Here is a 16,598-nt window from a genome sequence, read left to right on the forward strand (position 1 = left end):
AAAGACTGACATAAAAACACCAGAATCTAACCTTCAAAATAAAACAGGAAGTAAAGTGAAATAGGGAATAAGGTTTAACTTTAGAGTGACCCTGACAGACGGGCACATCGGAGGTACATGAAAAAGGAAAAAAGTTCAGTCTTTGTAATTCATCAGTATTCATAATTTTAAAGTTTGAAATTACAAATGCATTCATTATAAAGTACCCCTCATGGCCCACCTGCAGTAACTTTAAGATCCTCTAGGGTGCAGCAGCAGCATAGACTTGAGGAGTCGCTGGTTTAAAAGAACATCAGCATCACTTAAATTATCAGACGCTAGCAAATGTAAACAGTCTCCACTTTTACACCTTCCTAACATGGATTTGGTGTGTGTGTATATATATATATGTGTGTGTGTGTGTGTGTGTGTGTGTGTGTGTGTGTGTGTGTGTGTGTGTGTGTGTGTGTGTGTGTGTGTGTGTGTGTGTGTGTGAAGCAGTGTGAGCCCTGGTCAGGGGTGAACCTGCTGGACTGGGATGTGGATGTATTTCAGGCCGTTACCTGTCCAGCTCCCCAGGTGGGTGTGCTTTGCCCAGGTAAAGGGATTGTGTTTAAGTTAAACCCAAGCTCAACCTGAGGCCCTTTGCCTCCACTTTCCACCCCAACACTATCTAAGGCAAAAGACTCAAAAAGTTTATGTAAAAACAAATACATTAATTAATGGTGCAAAAAGAAAAATGTAGGGTACCGTTCAGAAGTGCAGCTGTTGTAATTCCCACTTACAGCTAAATCTGAAAAGCTTAGAAGTAAAAAATATAAATAAATAAAATTCTGACTGCATGTAACTGCAGTCTCTTGGTGTGTGTTTGGGCTTTATTTGGAAAGGTCTAACCTCTTCACTGCATGTCTAAGTTCTTCCAGCTTCGCTTTGCATGCAGATCGACTGACTGGTGATGTTCATTGATTTTTGACAATAGACGGATATCCTGGAAATGTCTTTGCTGTTCTGTAAACATTTTCATGCATTCAGCTGGTTCTCCTTTGCTGTCTTTGTTTTGGATTTAGTATTTATTAGCTCTTTCCCATCAAACAAAAACAGGCTGAGAAGGCTTTGAGATGACTTTGATTAAAAGTGGTTAAAAAGCGACGATTGAAAAAAACCTCGAATGGCAATACCAGATTTAGCCCAAAAACAGTGATTGGTGCTTATATGGTTCTCTCAAGGTTCATAATGCAAGCAAATAATTGATTAGTGCATCAACAGTTTACGCAATGTGTTTGGTTTTTGAAGTTTGGCTTAGTTTATTCTTTTAAAAAGGGGCTAAATCACATGAATTGTGCACTTGAATGAATCATTATGAAAAAGAGTCTTTGTACTCTTCTGTCTCACTGCTTGTCTCAATTCTTACTGCTCCATGCAAGGAGGCATCATGGGACTCCTGGGTAAGCATGGGTTCTTTATGTTTTAATTAAGGGCTCTCTTAGAAAACCACAACTACACCTTTTTTCTTACATTTTTCTGTATTTGTGGACTTTGAAATAAGCTCTTCAATTCTTCCTTTCATGCTTTAAAACCTCCTTCCTTTTTAATACCCTGCACAACCCTGGGTCGTGACTCTTGTTACACTCTTTAAACCCAAATGCTCCTCTGCCACCCTCATCCATCCACCTACCCAACCTTTATGCTTACAAACCTGTCACAATGCTCCACAACGCTTGACCTTTATAGCAAGAACAGACTGCCACAGAGGTTGAACAGCAGTATGACGATGACCAGTACCAAGAAGAAGCCCAAGGTGGATGGGATTACAGCCAAAGCAACACCCAAAGTTATAGTCAGCCTGGCTGGGATGAGGCAGAGACGGCGGTGGGTGAGGAGGGCTGGATTGACGACACAGACTATGAGGCTCAGCCATACACCGAGCCCAACTGGGACAACGACGGTGCCAATGTGGAACAGGGGGGCTGGGGTGATGATCAATACACACAGGTAGAGTTGGATGGATTGGGGCAGGTGGGACCTCAGCTAGATGCTGAAAAGTCAAGAATCCCTCAAATCTGGGGAAAGCACCCTAAAAAGCCATCAACCTGATCTTCTTTTCTTCCACTTTGATCTACTTTTTACTCTATCATACTTCTAACCTCTCTATCATTAACCAAATGGAGCATTTCAAAGACTTCCTGAATTATATATCTTGATTTTTCTGTGTATTGTTGGTCCAGAGTGCGGTGACCAATGGTTCAGATGGCGAACTCCCTCCAGGGTTCCTCTACAAGGTAAGTGAACCAAATTTTTATGCTTAATTACAGGAAGGTAACATCCTGCACCTTCTAAAAAGATTCAGTTTTACAGACTTCATATGCAAATCAGATGTAAATGGGAAACGTTTGTTTTGTTTTCTCCAGGTGAAAGCGGTACACGACTATGCTGCTACTGATGGTGATGAGCTGGAACTGAAGATGGGAGACGTTGTGTTGGTTTTGGCCTTTGACAACCCAGATGAACAGGTCAGTTTAAGTGGACTCATTCTGCTTATTTTAGCTTCTTGTTTTTATTCTTGCACTACACTAGAGTAGCTTTGCATGATCCACAGTTCAAAATAACTTCTTTTTTTTTTAATCCTATACCGGAACCCATCAGTTTGCTCTCTGTCTGAAACAAGCTGATTTAGATCCTCCTCCATGTGTCATCTTTCTTTCGTTAGCAGCCCCTCGTAAACAAAAGGTTTGAACAGCAGATGGTGTGCCTGAGATGACTATATAGCACACATGGGCAAAATACAGCTTGTCCTGCTATTGAGCTCCTCATCTTGTGAAATTGACTCCAACGCCACCATGTTGAACTGCAGCTCATAGCATCAATAAGCTCAGCTTAGCGACACATTATCAAACATTTTCTGGAAAAAAACATTCAAGTTTGATTTAAAGTGACTAGCCACGTCTACTCAAACTTGAGGATTTAAAAGCATCTCACCACATCTTTTACTCTAGAACACTTTAGTGGTTCATGGTCGACTTGATGACTGTAAGGTGTCCAGGTCCTGTGGGCGGCAACAGTTGCTTCTCTGTGATCATTGCTGATGTCTTTCTCTCTTTGGCATTGTGTTAACACACTCCTGAATGCTCATGAGTAAAGCAGCAAACTACCCAAACTTCTGCGTTCATAGAGATGTTCATACTTATTGGTTGAATTTTAGATGTACTTTTTTTTTCTTAGATAAATGACTTGTAAAATTGTTATTATTTATGTAGTTTACTAATAATAATAACAATTTTACAAGTCATTTATCTAAGAAAAATTTTTTTTTTTATTATTATTTATGTAGTTTACCTGGCAGCACAGTGGCACGGTGGTTAGCACTGTTGCCGCACAGCAAGAAGGTCCTGAGTTCAATTCCAACATCAGGCCGGGGTCTTTCTGTGTGGAGTTTGCATGTTCTCCCCGTGTCTGCGTGGGTTCCCTCCGGGTACTCCGGCTTCCTCCCACCGTCCAAAGACATGCAGCTTGAGGGGATAGGTTAATTGGATAATCCAAATTGTCACTAGGTGTGAATGTGCAAATGAATGTGAGTGCGAATGGTTGTTTGTCCCTGTGTGTTAGCCTTGCGACAGACTGGCGACCTGTCCAGGGTGTACCCCGCCTCTCGCCCTATGACAGCTGGGATAGGCTCCAGCGCTCCCCGCGACCCTGAAAAGGATAAGCCGAAGTGAATGGATGGATATGTAGTTTACCTGAGGCTGTAATTACCAAATGTTAAATCTTTGATTGTACTGTGTGTGTCTGTAGGATGATGGCTGGCTCATGGGCTTGAAGGAGTCTCACTGGTTTCAGAAGAAAGATATTTCAGCCAAAGGCGTTTTCCCCGAAAACTTCACCCAGAGGGTTTGAGGTTTACGCCACATGCAAAGTCTGCTATTCATACAATTTCCTCAGATATCTTATCTGAGACAGAAGAAGTCATGTTGTCTTTACGTATCTACCTACACACCAAAATGTATTAGCAAAACATAATTGGGTGCAAAAGTGTGTATTTAAAAAATTAATATATGTTAAAAGATGATGAAGAATTAGGCTTTATCCTTTATTGTGACAGTTTGGTAAACGATGTGCTAACGTCTCAATCGAAATGTTGTCCTGAAATTTCTTTTTGTTTTGATTTTTAACTTATTGATTTCTTCTACTTTCGGTGAATCCAAACAAAACACAAAGTGGTGTGTTACTCATATTTAAGTAAGTTAACATAAGTCATGGATGTACTGTACGGATGTCAAAATGTTTTCTTGTTTTTGGAAAAGTATGTTTTTAAAACATACTCCCTTGCATGAAGTGTTTCTTTGTATTTTCATTTTGTTTGTAATACAGCAAACACTGTGACACCAGGCGGGGACCCTCCTCTGTGAAAACAAGGCTGTGATTATTCTAAAGTTACAGGAGTCCTCAAAGAGCCCTGGAGAACACCACAAGGTTTATTTGCAGGGTTTCTGTCTTGCCTTGTCAAAATCTGTTTCAGTTTCTTGAGCTTGTAGGATTTTCAAAGGGAACAGTAGCTTTTAATTTATATTACTGGCCATTTTGAGGACACGAGATGACGTGAAGCTTACATTTTCTAATTCCCACATGGTTTTGTTTTGGGGGTTTTTTTCTCTCTTCAATGATGAATGAAATGGTGAACCTTGCTATCAAACTCGGCTGTTTTTGTTTTTTTCCCTTAATGACACATTTTTTTTTCATATAAATTTGATTCTGAATGTCTGTGCTATCCGGACTTCACTTTGTTGCTGCTTAAACCTTTCAGTTTTCTGTGAACTCCATGGACACAAATTTATACTTCAAAAAAGATGAAAGAAAACGTGCTTAAAGTTTGAAAACTCTGAGCCTTTCAGAAATCTGTGCAAAAGATATTTTTACACTGTGGAATAAATAAGGAACATTTAATAATGCAGCATTTGAAGGACGGAATCAGCGTCATTAAAGGCCAATTAAACAATGTGTGTCCTGTTGTGTGTTGCTTATTAGCCCTTTATTTAAAACCGCTCTGATGCCACTCACTGGTTTGGAGCTTTGTGTTTTGTGTGTTGTTGTGGAAATTTTAAATAAACCGCAAAACCCCCAGTGTCATCATATTAACCTTTTGAAACCAGAGACACAGGCTGCTAACAAAAATAATAATTATTTATAAATAATAATTATTTTTACTTTGATATCTTATGCACAATTTTCCAATAATACAGTTTTATGTGTACTTAAGTGTTTTCAAAAAGTTTTAGTCCTTCTTTTCCTAAAGCAATGATTTGAAATGTTCCTCCACCACTTTTCTCACTCGCAAATTATTTTTAGTAACGTAGTGTATAATTATGGAAGTAATTATATTTACACTTCTTCAGCCAGGAAGGAGTGCAGAAAGGTGTAGACGTCTATGGAAAGTGCAGACAAGCATCTCAAATGATATGTTTTGATCAGACACATTTGCCTGGAAACAATATTTTTGTGTTTCTTTGCAAATACTATTCTGACCTCTTAAACTGAAGAAAATCACACCCCTAATAATGCAAACTTTAAGCTGTAATTAAAACAGGTGAGCTATAAAAACAAAATTTCAAGCCTACAGATCTTTTCCCCTCCCCCACCTGAGTATGTCTGACCACCTCTCTCTGCTCGTTGTCCCGGCATACACACCACTCAGGAAAAGGACAAAGCCCATCATCAGAACCATTAGCACCTTTTCTGAGGAAGCTCTCGCTCAGTTGCAGGAGTGTTTTGCCCTCGCAGAGTGGAGTGTCTTCGAGCATGATGACCTAGAGCAGGGGTCCCCAACTCCAGGCCTCAAGTCCTGCAGTTTTTAGATGTGTCTGTGATCCAACACAGCTGATTCAAATGGCTAAATGACCTCCTCAACATGTCTTGCAGTTCTCCAGAGGACTGGTAATGAACTAATCATTTGATTCAGGTGTGTTGACCCAGGGTGAGATCTAAAAACTGCAGGACACCGGCCCTCGAGGCCTGGAGTTGGGGACCCCTGACCTAGAGACTCACACAACCGCAGTGCTAGGTTACATCACGCACTGCATGGACACTGTCACCATGGAAAAGCGTGTCCGGGTCTACCCCAACTGTAAACCCTGGATGACAAGTTAGGTTGGGGCATTGTTAAAGGCACACAACTCGGCATACAAATCTGGGGACCAGGATATGTACAGCAGAGCAAGAGCAGACCTTAAAAACGGCATCAGAGCAGCAAAACTGGACTTCTCGAACAAGCTATTGGATCACCTCTCTGATAACTCCAGAAAGGTATGGGAGGCCCTGAAACATATCACAAGGCAAAGGGACAAATACAGATAATATAGACATCTCATTAGCAGAGGAACTTAACCGCTTCTTTGCCCGCTTTGAGAAAACTGCAGACACCCCCACCATGCACACCGCCCTGCCCTGCCCACAGCCTCCTCTGAGCACAGCCCTCACACCTTTAGTCTCCAAGAACACCAGGTTCGCAATGTGTAAAGAGCAGTAAATCAGAGGAAAGCTGCTGGCCCTGACAGAATATCTGGGAGAATGCTCAAAGCCTGGGCTGTCCAGCTGGCTCCTGTGTTCACCATTATTCAACCTCTCCCTGTCACATGCCACTGTCCCTCACTGCCTGAAATCAGCAACAATAGTCCCAGTCCCCAAGTCCACCACCATCAGTAGCCTCAGCGACTACAGACTCATCACTCTGACTCCAGTGGTTGCAAAGTGCTTCGAGAAGCTGGTCCTAAAGCACATAAAGGACTGCCTCCCACCCAGCTTCGACCCCCAGCAGTTTTCCTATAAGGCAAACAGGTCCACTGAGGATGCAGTTTCCACCGCCCTCCACTCTGCTCTGCATCACCTGGAGAATCCTGGAACATCAGTGAGGATGCTCTTCGTTGACTTCAGCTCGGCCTTCAATACCATCATCCCAGGCCTTCTTATAGCCAAGGTGGTAAATTTGGACTCTCTCTCCCCCCCCCCCCACGCCACATGTGCATGGATCAAAAACGTTCTCACAGACCGTTCACAATCAGTCAAGGTTGTGAACGGTCTCCCTGGACATCTCGACCGTGCCAGCTAGAGATGTCTCTCCAGAGCCAGGGCAATTATAAAAGACTACCTCCATCCTGCCCTCTGGAAAAAGGTTCAGATCCATCAGGTGCAAAACCAATAGACTGAAAGGATATTATATAACTGGACTTGTATACAGCCCCACAATGTTTCTGTTTCAATGTTTCACCTTTGTGTTCCAGCTACCCAATTTCGCTGTGCAAGAAACAGCACAATGACAATAAAAGCTCTAAAGTCAAAGTCAAAAGCAAATTAATATTTCAATTTTTTTAATTATCAAAAGGCTGAATAAATGCTCCATTTTCAAAAGGATTAAAGCTGTGCAAGCCATTTTCGATAAAACAGACACAGTTAAGAAAAGAATAAGTAAAAGCTTCTTTCTTAGACGTAATAGTGTGGCAGATCAAACCACCAGAATCGTCCTGGTATTAATTCCGTTTCTTCAGAAGGGACACGAGTCTGACATAAGTCAGAGAAATACTCTGTGGGGTCTTCACTTCTGTTACACATCTGGACGTGGATGTGCGAGGTGATCCCTTGGTAAACGCTCTGCATGGGCAGCATTGTGCCAATCTTCTCACCCTTATCCACCGTTCCTGAGGTTTTGTTCGGCTTCACATAGAAAAGTTTGAAACAAAGACCTGCAGGACACAAACACAACCACTCAGTCATTAAATCGAAACCAGGATCAATAACACAATCAGTAACAAGATGGGCGGTGGACTGACCTTCTCCTGAGAGGTTGATGCCCTCGTCGATAGCTTTCTTATTGGGGTCATTATAGACAATCAGGCTCCCTTTGATTGTCACATCAAACGGGGCTAAGACATCTGAGCCGTCACTGCACTCGATGTCCACACCTTTGTGAAGTCTCCCACCCCTGAAATCCAGCAGACATCCAGCTGTGAGCAGCTGCTTCACATCATCCAGCCTTACATTAAAAACAAAAATGTGTTCACAGCTTACCGCGAGGCTCCGTAGTGTCCCTCTCCCCAGCTGTCTGATGTCCTCTGGGTGTTGCATACATTGTCACTGCAGAGCTGACCGAACTTAACAGCATCACACATCCACACCACAGCTGGAGATACACAGAAATACTCAGACTTTCATAGATGCAACCTTAACGTTTTATTTTAAATCTTATCAATAAACTAAATTTGGTCATCTAAAAACAATTTTATTAGCTGATTGGTTAAAGTTTTACTTAAACAGTTTATAAATATGCTAATTAAATGTGCATTCAGGTAAACAGACACAAGCCCAAATGTAAGTTTATGTTTTTACTGACGAAAGTTGTGTTTTAAGTTCATTTTTTATATGTTGTTGGTAGAAAAAACTTGAATGCATAAAACCACCAAAACATTGAGAAATATTGACCTCTAACAGGTTTAACATGTAAACGGCTAAATCGCTGTTGTTTCCTCACCCAGTAAAACGAGGATGCGTCTCATCTTTAGACCTTCAGCTTTGATCCAGATACTGAGTTTCTGCTGTTACTCTCACAGCATTTATAGCCTTCAGTTTGAATGTGTCAGCAGCTGAAAACAAACACATTCTGGAGTTTTGATTATTCAAATGTTGATGATGAAACTCTTGAGTCTGTTTGTGCTTGTGTTGCATCACTTGGTTACGCAAGTAATCCCAGTATTTGCAAATCTGAGTCTTTATTAGGGTCCAGGTCTCTGCAATCCAAACAAGAGACTAAATCTAACTCTATGGCTTTAGCCGTGGTAAAGAACTTCAAAAGTTAAATATGTAAGCTAAAAGTATTAGTATCAGTAATGGTGTCGGCAATACAGGCCCTGTATTTACTCTGTATCGGATTGATACAAAGTTTGCAGTCTCACACACATTTCTTATGTTCTGATGAGTCTATCAGTCTTTTAAGCAAATTTTTTATCAGATTCATTTTAAGATTGTAAATTCTTTTTTTCTTTTATTATAGAATACATTATATATTCTTTATTTCGTATTAAGTTCAAAAGGAGTACAACATATTAATTAACAACAGCACTTAAGTTCTTTATGTAAATATGACAGGTTTAGCCACACAAGCTAACTTCCTACTGCAGTCACTGCAAACTGAAAATATTTATCGACAATAAAGAAAAGGTGAACACTGAGAATCATCTAAGCATCTAAGAATCATTTAAGGATAAGAGTGTTTGATACCGGGATGCTCTTCTCTGCTTTTTGAGTTTGAGAGAGGTACAGAACAAAAGAAAACATCCCCATTACATATTAAACATCAAATATTAAAATCAGTTATAAAAACTCATACGTCACTAGCTGGGCCCACGTCCTCATTTTAAGTTTGACAGTGTTTTAGTAGGTAAAGGTGAATGCTTTGACATGAATTGAGCTGCGGTTTGGGGAAGGCCTCGAAGGGGACTGGCAGCGGCTCCCGGGCCGGGCAGATCCCCATGTACTAAATAGAAGTGAAGAAGTTGAAGACTGAAGAAGAAGGAGGGAGGGGAGGTGGGGCACGTAAACAAGAATGATCAGCTTGAAGAACTAGGGGAACCTATATAGATGACAGCCGAAAGGAGTGTGTTTGGAGGCGTGGTCCTGCTCCTGAAATTCCGATACATAATCTCCAATTTAAAGCACATTAGCACAGTACCCAAAATACGCAATGAGTTAAAAAAAAAAGAAGCTACTTCAGATTATACAGTGGGGCAAAAAAGTATTCAGTCAGCCACCGATTGTGCAAGTTCCCCCACTTAAAATGATGACAGAGGTCAGTAATTTGCACCAGAGGTACACTTCAACTGTGAGAGACAGAATGTGAAAAAAAAATCCATGAATCCACATGGTAGGATTTGTAAAGAATTTATCTGTAAATCAGGGTGGAAAATAAGTATTTGGTCACCTCAAACAAGGAAAATCTCTGGCTCTCACAGACCTGTAACGTCTTCTGTAAGAAGCTTTTCTGTCCCCCACTCGTTACCTGTATGAATGGCACCTGTTTGAACTCATCATCTGTATAAAAGACACCTGTCCACAGCCTCAAACAGTCAGACTCCAAACGCCGCCATGGCCAAGACCAAAGAGCTTTCGAAGGACACCAGGAAAAGTATTGTAGACCTGCACCAGACTGGGAAGAGTGAATCTACAATAGGCAAGCAGCTTGGTGTGAAAAAATCAACTGTGGGAGCAATCATCAGAAAATGGAAGACATACAAGACCACTGATAATCTCCCTCGATCTGGGGCTCCACGCAAGATCTCATCCCGTGGGGTCAAAATGATCATGAGAACGGTGAGCAAAGATCCCAGAACCACACGGGGGGACCTGGTGAATGACCTGCAGAGAGCTGGGACCAAAGTAACAAAGGTCACCATCAGTAACACACTACAACGGCAGGGAATCAAATCCCGCAGTGCCAGACGTGTTCCGCTGCTGAAGCCAGTGCATGTCCAGGCCCGTCTGAAGTTTGCCAGAGAGCACATGGATGATACAGCAGAGGATTGGGAGAATGTCATGTGGTCAGATGAAACCAACTGGGACAAAAAATCGGCCCGGGCATTTTAACTAGAGACCGGCCCACCAGGATAAAGACTGAAAATGTGACGTCATTCAGGGGTAAAACCGCAAAGGATTCTGGGAACTTGTGGCAAGAGGTACTAGCGCACGCAGGCTTTCAATTGAACTCAGTTACACAGCGATAAAAAGAAACACAAAAAATGGCAAGAAGCTGTTGTATTATTAACTGCAACAGCCGGTCGCATGACAGCCACGGGAAGCCGATCGTTTTTTATCGGATTACGTCGTTGAAGAGAAATTTTTTAAGCCATGTTTCCGAAGTAAGAGCCACGGATGGTCTGGATATACCAAATATAACGTCTCAGAACACTCCAGCTCACATGTTAGTCTGCTCCAAGCATTCCCACAAAGGTCAGAGTTTTGTAGTAGTTAATGCGTCATTTTTCTTAACATAATTGGTGATATAGGTTACAAACAAGTCTGGCGCTGAACAGAAATTGTCGCGCTATGCTCCTTTATTTATTGTGTTTATTGTGCATAAATAGTGAATTGTGCTGACACAATATTGCGTTTTGCTTCTGTTATTATGGTACATTGACAAAAACATATACTTTTATTCACAGGATAAAACAGTTGTTTTGTATCACCAATTGTCCAGTACGATTACAGCATACAGTATTATTGTCACTGCTACATTTCTGTAATGAACCAGAAATTATTTCCACTACTAATTAATTACCATTGAGCTCAAAGGTTATATTAATAAACGGTTAACGAATGTGTATTTATGACAACGATTTGTGAGACTGGTAAACTTACCTTTGTTCGTACGATGGTCTTTCGTTCTACACGGTGCGTTTCAAGGTCCTGTACCCATCCGTCGTAAACTGTACCTGGGCTTGTTGCAGTGACCTGAAGTTACTAAACTTCATGAGTGTATGCACTCACTCCAAGAACCGTATGATTATAAATCTGAGCGTGGTGAAAGTTGGGCAGCACGCTAACGTCTTTTGTCCACTCTGTGTGCTCGTAAGGGTCTGACCCTTTCACACCTTTGAGTTTTTTTCCTCGTATCTTTTCTTTGTCTTTTCGTCGAGTCTGTCTTTGTACGGACCGGCATTGTTCTCCTTTTGTTTTGTACATTCCTTTTTTGTGCGGCAAAGAAAAAACAAGAAGGTGTTGGAACCGGAGAATGAACGTTTTGCGGTGCTGCAAATGCTTGCATTTGATGCAGTACTTGGATTGTTTTGCCACGAGTTCCCGGCATGCAATGCGCGAAAATCACGTGATTGCTAAACAAGGGGGCGGGTGCATTCGGCCTCCTCGGCTGTAATTGGTCCAGCCCAGAGTCGATCATGACCAATTGGCCAATCCAACACCTTTCATTATACCCTTCCAAAAAAAAAAAAAAAAAAAAAAAATCCATCGGCCCATAAAAACAAAAAATCGCCAGCGGCCCACTGGGCATATGCCCGGTATGCCCGATGGCCAGTCCAGCTATGGATGAAACCAAAGTAGAACTTTTTGGTATAAACTCAACTCGTCGTGTTTGGAGGAAGAAGAATACTGAGTTGCATCCCAAGAACACCATACCTACTGTGAAGCATGGGGGTGGAAACATCATGCTATGGGGCTGTTTTTCTGCCAAGGGGACAGGACGACTGATCCGTGTTAAGGACAGAATGGATGGGGCCATGTATCGTGAGATTTTGAGCCAAAACCTCCTTCCATCAGTGAGAACTTTGAAGATGAAACCAGGCTGGGTCTTCCAACATGACAATGATCCAAAACACACCGCCCGGGCAACAAAGGAGTGGCTCCATAAGAAGCATTTGAAAGTCCTGGAGTGGCCTAGCCAGTCTCCAGACCTCAACCCCATAGAAAATCTGTGGCGGGAGTTGAAAGTCCGTGTTGCTCGGCGACAGCCCCAAAACATCACTGCTCTCGAGAAGATCTGCATGGAGGAATGAGCCAAAATACCAGCTACTGTGTGTGCAAACCTGGTAAAGACCTATAGTAAACGTTTGACCTCTGTTATTGCCAACAAAGGTTATGTTACAAATTATTGAGTTGTATTTTTGTTATTGACCAAATACTTATTTTCCACCCAGATTTACGAATAAATTCTTTACAAATCCTACCATGTGGATTCATGGATTTTTTTTTTTCACATTCTGTCTCTCACAGTTGAAGTGTACCTCTGGTGCAAATTACTGACCTCTGTCATCATTTTAGGTGGGGGAACTTGCACAATCGGTGGCTGACTAAATACCTTTTTGCCCCACTGTATTTGATTACCCAAAAATAGGTTTTGAAGATTTGCAGAATAAAGTTCCTCATTCTGTGGGTTCATTATTTCAGGTTTTGCTACCTGATAATTAAAGACTGCCCAAAATTTTATCTGAAAATTTTTGGGCAGATGTAGATATTTTATTCAGGAGTAAAAAATATCTGCAAGCCGAATCATGTTTATAATTAGCTGTATTAGGTAGAATTTTACAATTATAATGCAAACGAGATGCCCCCCCCCCCCCCCCCCCCCCAACATAAATACAAACACAGGAACACACGCATACACACAAGCACACACACGCTTTCTATTCATCTGCTGATCAGATGAACCTAGGAAAGAGAATCAACGCACTGAGATCTGAGTCCTCATTAGTGAAATTGTTAATAATACTGCCAAGCTAAATAATTTTACTCTATTCATAACCTTTTTGTGTTTTTGATATAAGTTAAATTTATTATTATGCATAAATATTTGTATACACCTGATGGTGTTCTCCCTTCTGTTGTAACACTCGGATGTTGACACAGAGGGGTTCCATAAACGCTTGTTTGGATGTCCTTGAAAGCTAATAGTTACATCTGGGCACGGTTAATTATTACTACTTTTAGCAGGTTCAGGTAGACATGTCGCGAAACAAGACACACTGGAAACATGTTTAAAAACAGAGTGAAAGAACAACGGTCAGGGAAGGTCTGTTTTTTGTGTCTTTTGGACACCTGAAGGGTCTGACAGCTCTGCTGAAGCATAAGAACTGCATCTTTGCTGCTTTAGCTCAGCAGTGTCTGTTCAATAAAAAGAAAAGAAAACATTACTCCTTATGCTGCTTTTGGATATATAATTAAAACCAAAATTAAAAACTAAAGAGCAATTAAAACTTTCACAGATCAGAAGTCAATCCACAATATTTTATCACTACAGTTTGATTCTTCATCAACAGAATGACCGTTACTTAGTGTAAGTGATCCTGATGGTCTGGACATTCAGGGTCATTTTGAAGACCCAGACCCTGAACCATGGTGCTCATCTTGAGCATCTTGGCAAGGCTGGACTCCAGGATATTAAAGTAGACTTTGATGGCAGGCAGGAATGGCAAAAATGGTCATCTAAAGTTTCTACTCAGAACATCTAATACAAACACTGTACAAGCATTCTGTTGTGTCTGATGTTCCCAGTTATAAAATCTGATTATATAAAAGATTTTTGAGATTTGTTTGCCGCAATGTCCTCTGCAAAGTTTACTCTTCACACATAGGGGTGGAGCTCACCTTCAGCTTGAAGCCCTGCAGGCTATTGGTGTAGCCAACCACCGTGCCCCTCCAAACTCTCACCAGGCAGACTGTGTGAGACAACAGCTCGATGCAGTACTTGGGTTTGTCCAACTCCCCAAAGACAACACAGGCAAAGAAACAGTTCATTATTCAGACACCGACAGAGCACTGTGTAAAGTCTGACACGGGGAAACGTGCTAACATCAAAATAGCACTGGTTTCCACTATAAAACATGATTACAGTGATGGACTCTGACTTATGATAAAGTGCACCAGGATGATAAGTAATACTGAAAATACTCAGAATTGATTGGATCTACTCTGACCTGCTTTTTTTTGTGCCAAAAAACTTAGTTCAGGGTTAGACCTAAGTTTAACCAGGTGTCTGAGCACTGGCAAACGTTCATGTTCAGTTAATCTGTAAAAGGTCATTAAAATGTTCTTCCTGTTGATTCTTTCTGACAATCTCAGATGAGCTCACACTGAAATTAAATCTTTGTCTATGCCATGAGGAAGGACTATGAAGAGAACAAATCAGGGAGTGCTGAGGCTAAACCTTGGCCTCTCCCCATTGGACAGCCAATCACAAATATTTATTTATTTATTTATTTATGTTTGGGGTTTCTTTGCCTGTCCTTTACAGCGCTGTAGCAAACAGAATTATTGTCTAATATTTATTTTCCTAAGTGCTCTTTTGCTATACTGGACCACTTGATTGTCATATTTAGAAGTTTTTTATCAGGATTGTTTATTTATTTATTTGTATTTTATTTTAAGTATTTACAATCAGAACTGAGAGGACCGGGGGACTGGAAAGAAAAGACAGACAGAGCCGGGGGGCAGACTGAGATATTGCACAGGCCCTGCCAAGCAGTCACCAGGAGTGAGCCAGTGCACACCCGAGCACTCAGCCCTGGACGCAGAGAACCACCAATGTACCAGCAGGTGGGGCACCAGCCACTGGCAGGGAGTATGGTGGGGGTAGATAAACCCCCATACCTAGGGGGAGAGAGGAGTGGAATCTAAGACCCGACCTGACACAGACACAAACATTTATTCCCATCCTTACGTACACATACACAAACACTCAGCTCTCGCCCAACACAGACACACACAGACATGAACCATACACACACTCCAGAGTCCAGACTCTGGAGTGGAGATGAGCAGACCACCCCAATCACAAATATTCCCAAGACCACTGCCTTACAATCCTTTACATCATATCTTTCTGATGTGGCTGCTTATTATTATTATGCATATTATTTCCGATTTATGTGCTCCCTCTACAGAACATTTTAAGCACTTTTAAAGATATCTCGTATCACTGCTACTGGAATGATTCAGTTATATGTTTCTTTTTTAAGCCTCATGAGGTATCACAACTGCGTGTCTTACACAAGTGCTTAGACAGTGCAAAAAGCTGGATTAGCATCTCATGCTAAACCTTCCATCAAATTTTGACTCTGGTTTTACTTTAGATGGTCATTACTGTTTCGAGATTGGATTACTGTAGCTCATTATTCACCTTCCTAAAGCATCATTGGACCATCTGCAGACTGTACAGAACACTGCTTCCAGAATTCTGGCCAAATCAAAGAGATTTTCTAATGTCACAGCACTACTCGTCCAGCTCCAGTGGCTTCCAGAAAACATTTCAAGCTCTTGGTTCTCACTTATAGGTTTCTAAATGGTCAAGCACTGGCATATATTAAAGAAAAAGAACTCTAGGGGGTCCCTAAGGTCCTGAAAACTAAAGGTGACTGAGCCTTCTCAATAGTACCACCAGGACTCTGGAACTCTCTCACCTTTAGTTTGAAGTCTGCAGACTCTGTTGAGCTTTTTAAAAAGCAACTAAAAACTTCTTTTTACAACTGCTTTTAAGTAACTTTTTCAGTGTACTGATGTGTAATGTTTTTTCTTGCTTCTGATCAGCACTTTGGGACCAATATCTTTAAAGGTGCTATTGAAGTGAAGTTTTTACTTTACTTTTTACTTTACTTCCTCTTTTCTTCTCTCTCTTGCAACTCCATCTTCATCACCTTTGTCCATTATATCGACTATCCGTCCTCTGCATATGTCCAGTCCTTGCCTCTCTGACTTTGTCTCCATGCTTAGATCTTGTTGAATTCCTCAGGCAGCAGCATCACAGGTCAGCTGATCACAGCCTGTAAACATAATCTACTCACAGTTTAAATTATTACAAATTATTTCTAAGTGATTCTTTTTCCATCTTAGGTTTATCTCAACAACAGCATAGAGCTATTCTTAAAAATTCACTTTGTTCTACATCACATGTAGTCAAGATGAGCAAAATCATTAGAAAGTTTGTTCCCTTGTATTAATACCATTTTCAGTTAGGTCAGTTAGCTTGGCAAAAAAAAAAAAAAAACGCTGGTGGAAATCTCCTAAAGAGCTTACTTTGGACCACTAATTACTTTCAACTTGAATACAGATGTTGAGTCAGTACCTCAGTGTTTACCAGA

At 41.2% G+C, this 16,598-nt stretch overlaps 2 protein-coding genes across 9 annotated transcripts in view; one reads left to right on the top strand and one right to left on the bottom strand.

Annotated features, from left to right (window-relative positions):
* Positions 1–4,969, top strand: part of bin1b (bridging integrator 1b) — a 28,678-nt gene extending 23,709 nt beyond the window's left edge. For 4 of the 8 annotated variants that reach the window (XM_024799215.2, XM_024799216.2, XM_024799214.2 and 1 more), the window contains 5 exons: positions 1,404–1,424; positions 1,711–1,971; positions 2,205–2,258; positions 2,388–2,489; positions 3,769–4,787. In XM_024799215.2, coding sequence (XP_024654983.2) covers positions 1,404–1,424; positions 1,711–1,971; positions 2,205–2,258; positions 2,388–2,489; positions 3,769–3,870 — 540 coding nt within the window. In that variant the 3' untranslated portion in view covers positions 3,871–4,787. Of the gene's footprint in view, positions 1–1,403; positions 1,425–1,710; positions 1,972–2,204; positions 2,259–2,387; positions 2,490–3,768 lie in introns of all 8 variants that reach the window. The other 4 variants (XM_076880367.1, XM_076880369.1, XM_076880368.1 and 1 more) reach the window with 2 other exon arrangements.
* A 2,348-nt stretch (positions 4,970–7,317) lies between these two features.
* LOC101470751 (leukocyte cell-derived chemotaxin-2-like) lies at positions 7,318–8,592 on the bottom strand. Its single transcript, XM_004563286.3, has 4 exons — positions 8,492–8,592; positions 8,032–8,143; positions 7,794–7,945; positions 7,318–7,706 (listed from the first exon to the last, which is right to left on the bottom strand). Exons 1-4 carry the CDS (start codon positions 8,514–8,516, stop codon positions 7,447–7,449), a joined length of 549 nt encoding a protein of 182 aa, XP_004563343.2. The 5' UTR covers positions 8,517–8,592; the 3' UTR covers positions 7,318–7,446.
* Positions 8,593–16,598: the final 8,006 nt, after the last annotated feature.

The sequence above is a fragment of the Maylandia zebra genome, linkage group LG23 (genome assembly GCF_041146795.1).
Source record: "Maylandia zebra isolate NMK-2024a linkage group LG23, Mzebra_GT3a, whole genome shotgun sequence".
In the NCBI taxonomy this organism is placed as follows: domain Eukaryota; kingdom Metazoa; phylum Chordata; class Actinopteri; order Cichliformes; family Cichlidae; genus Maylandia; species Maylandia zebra.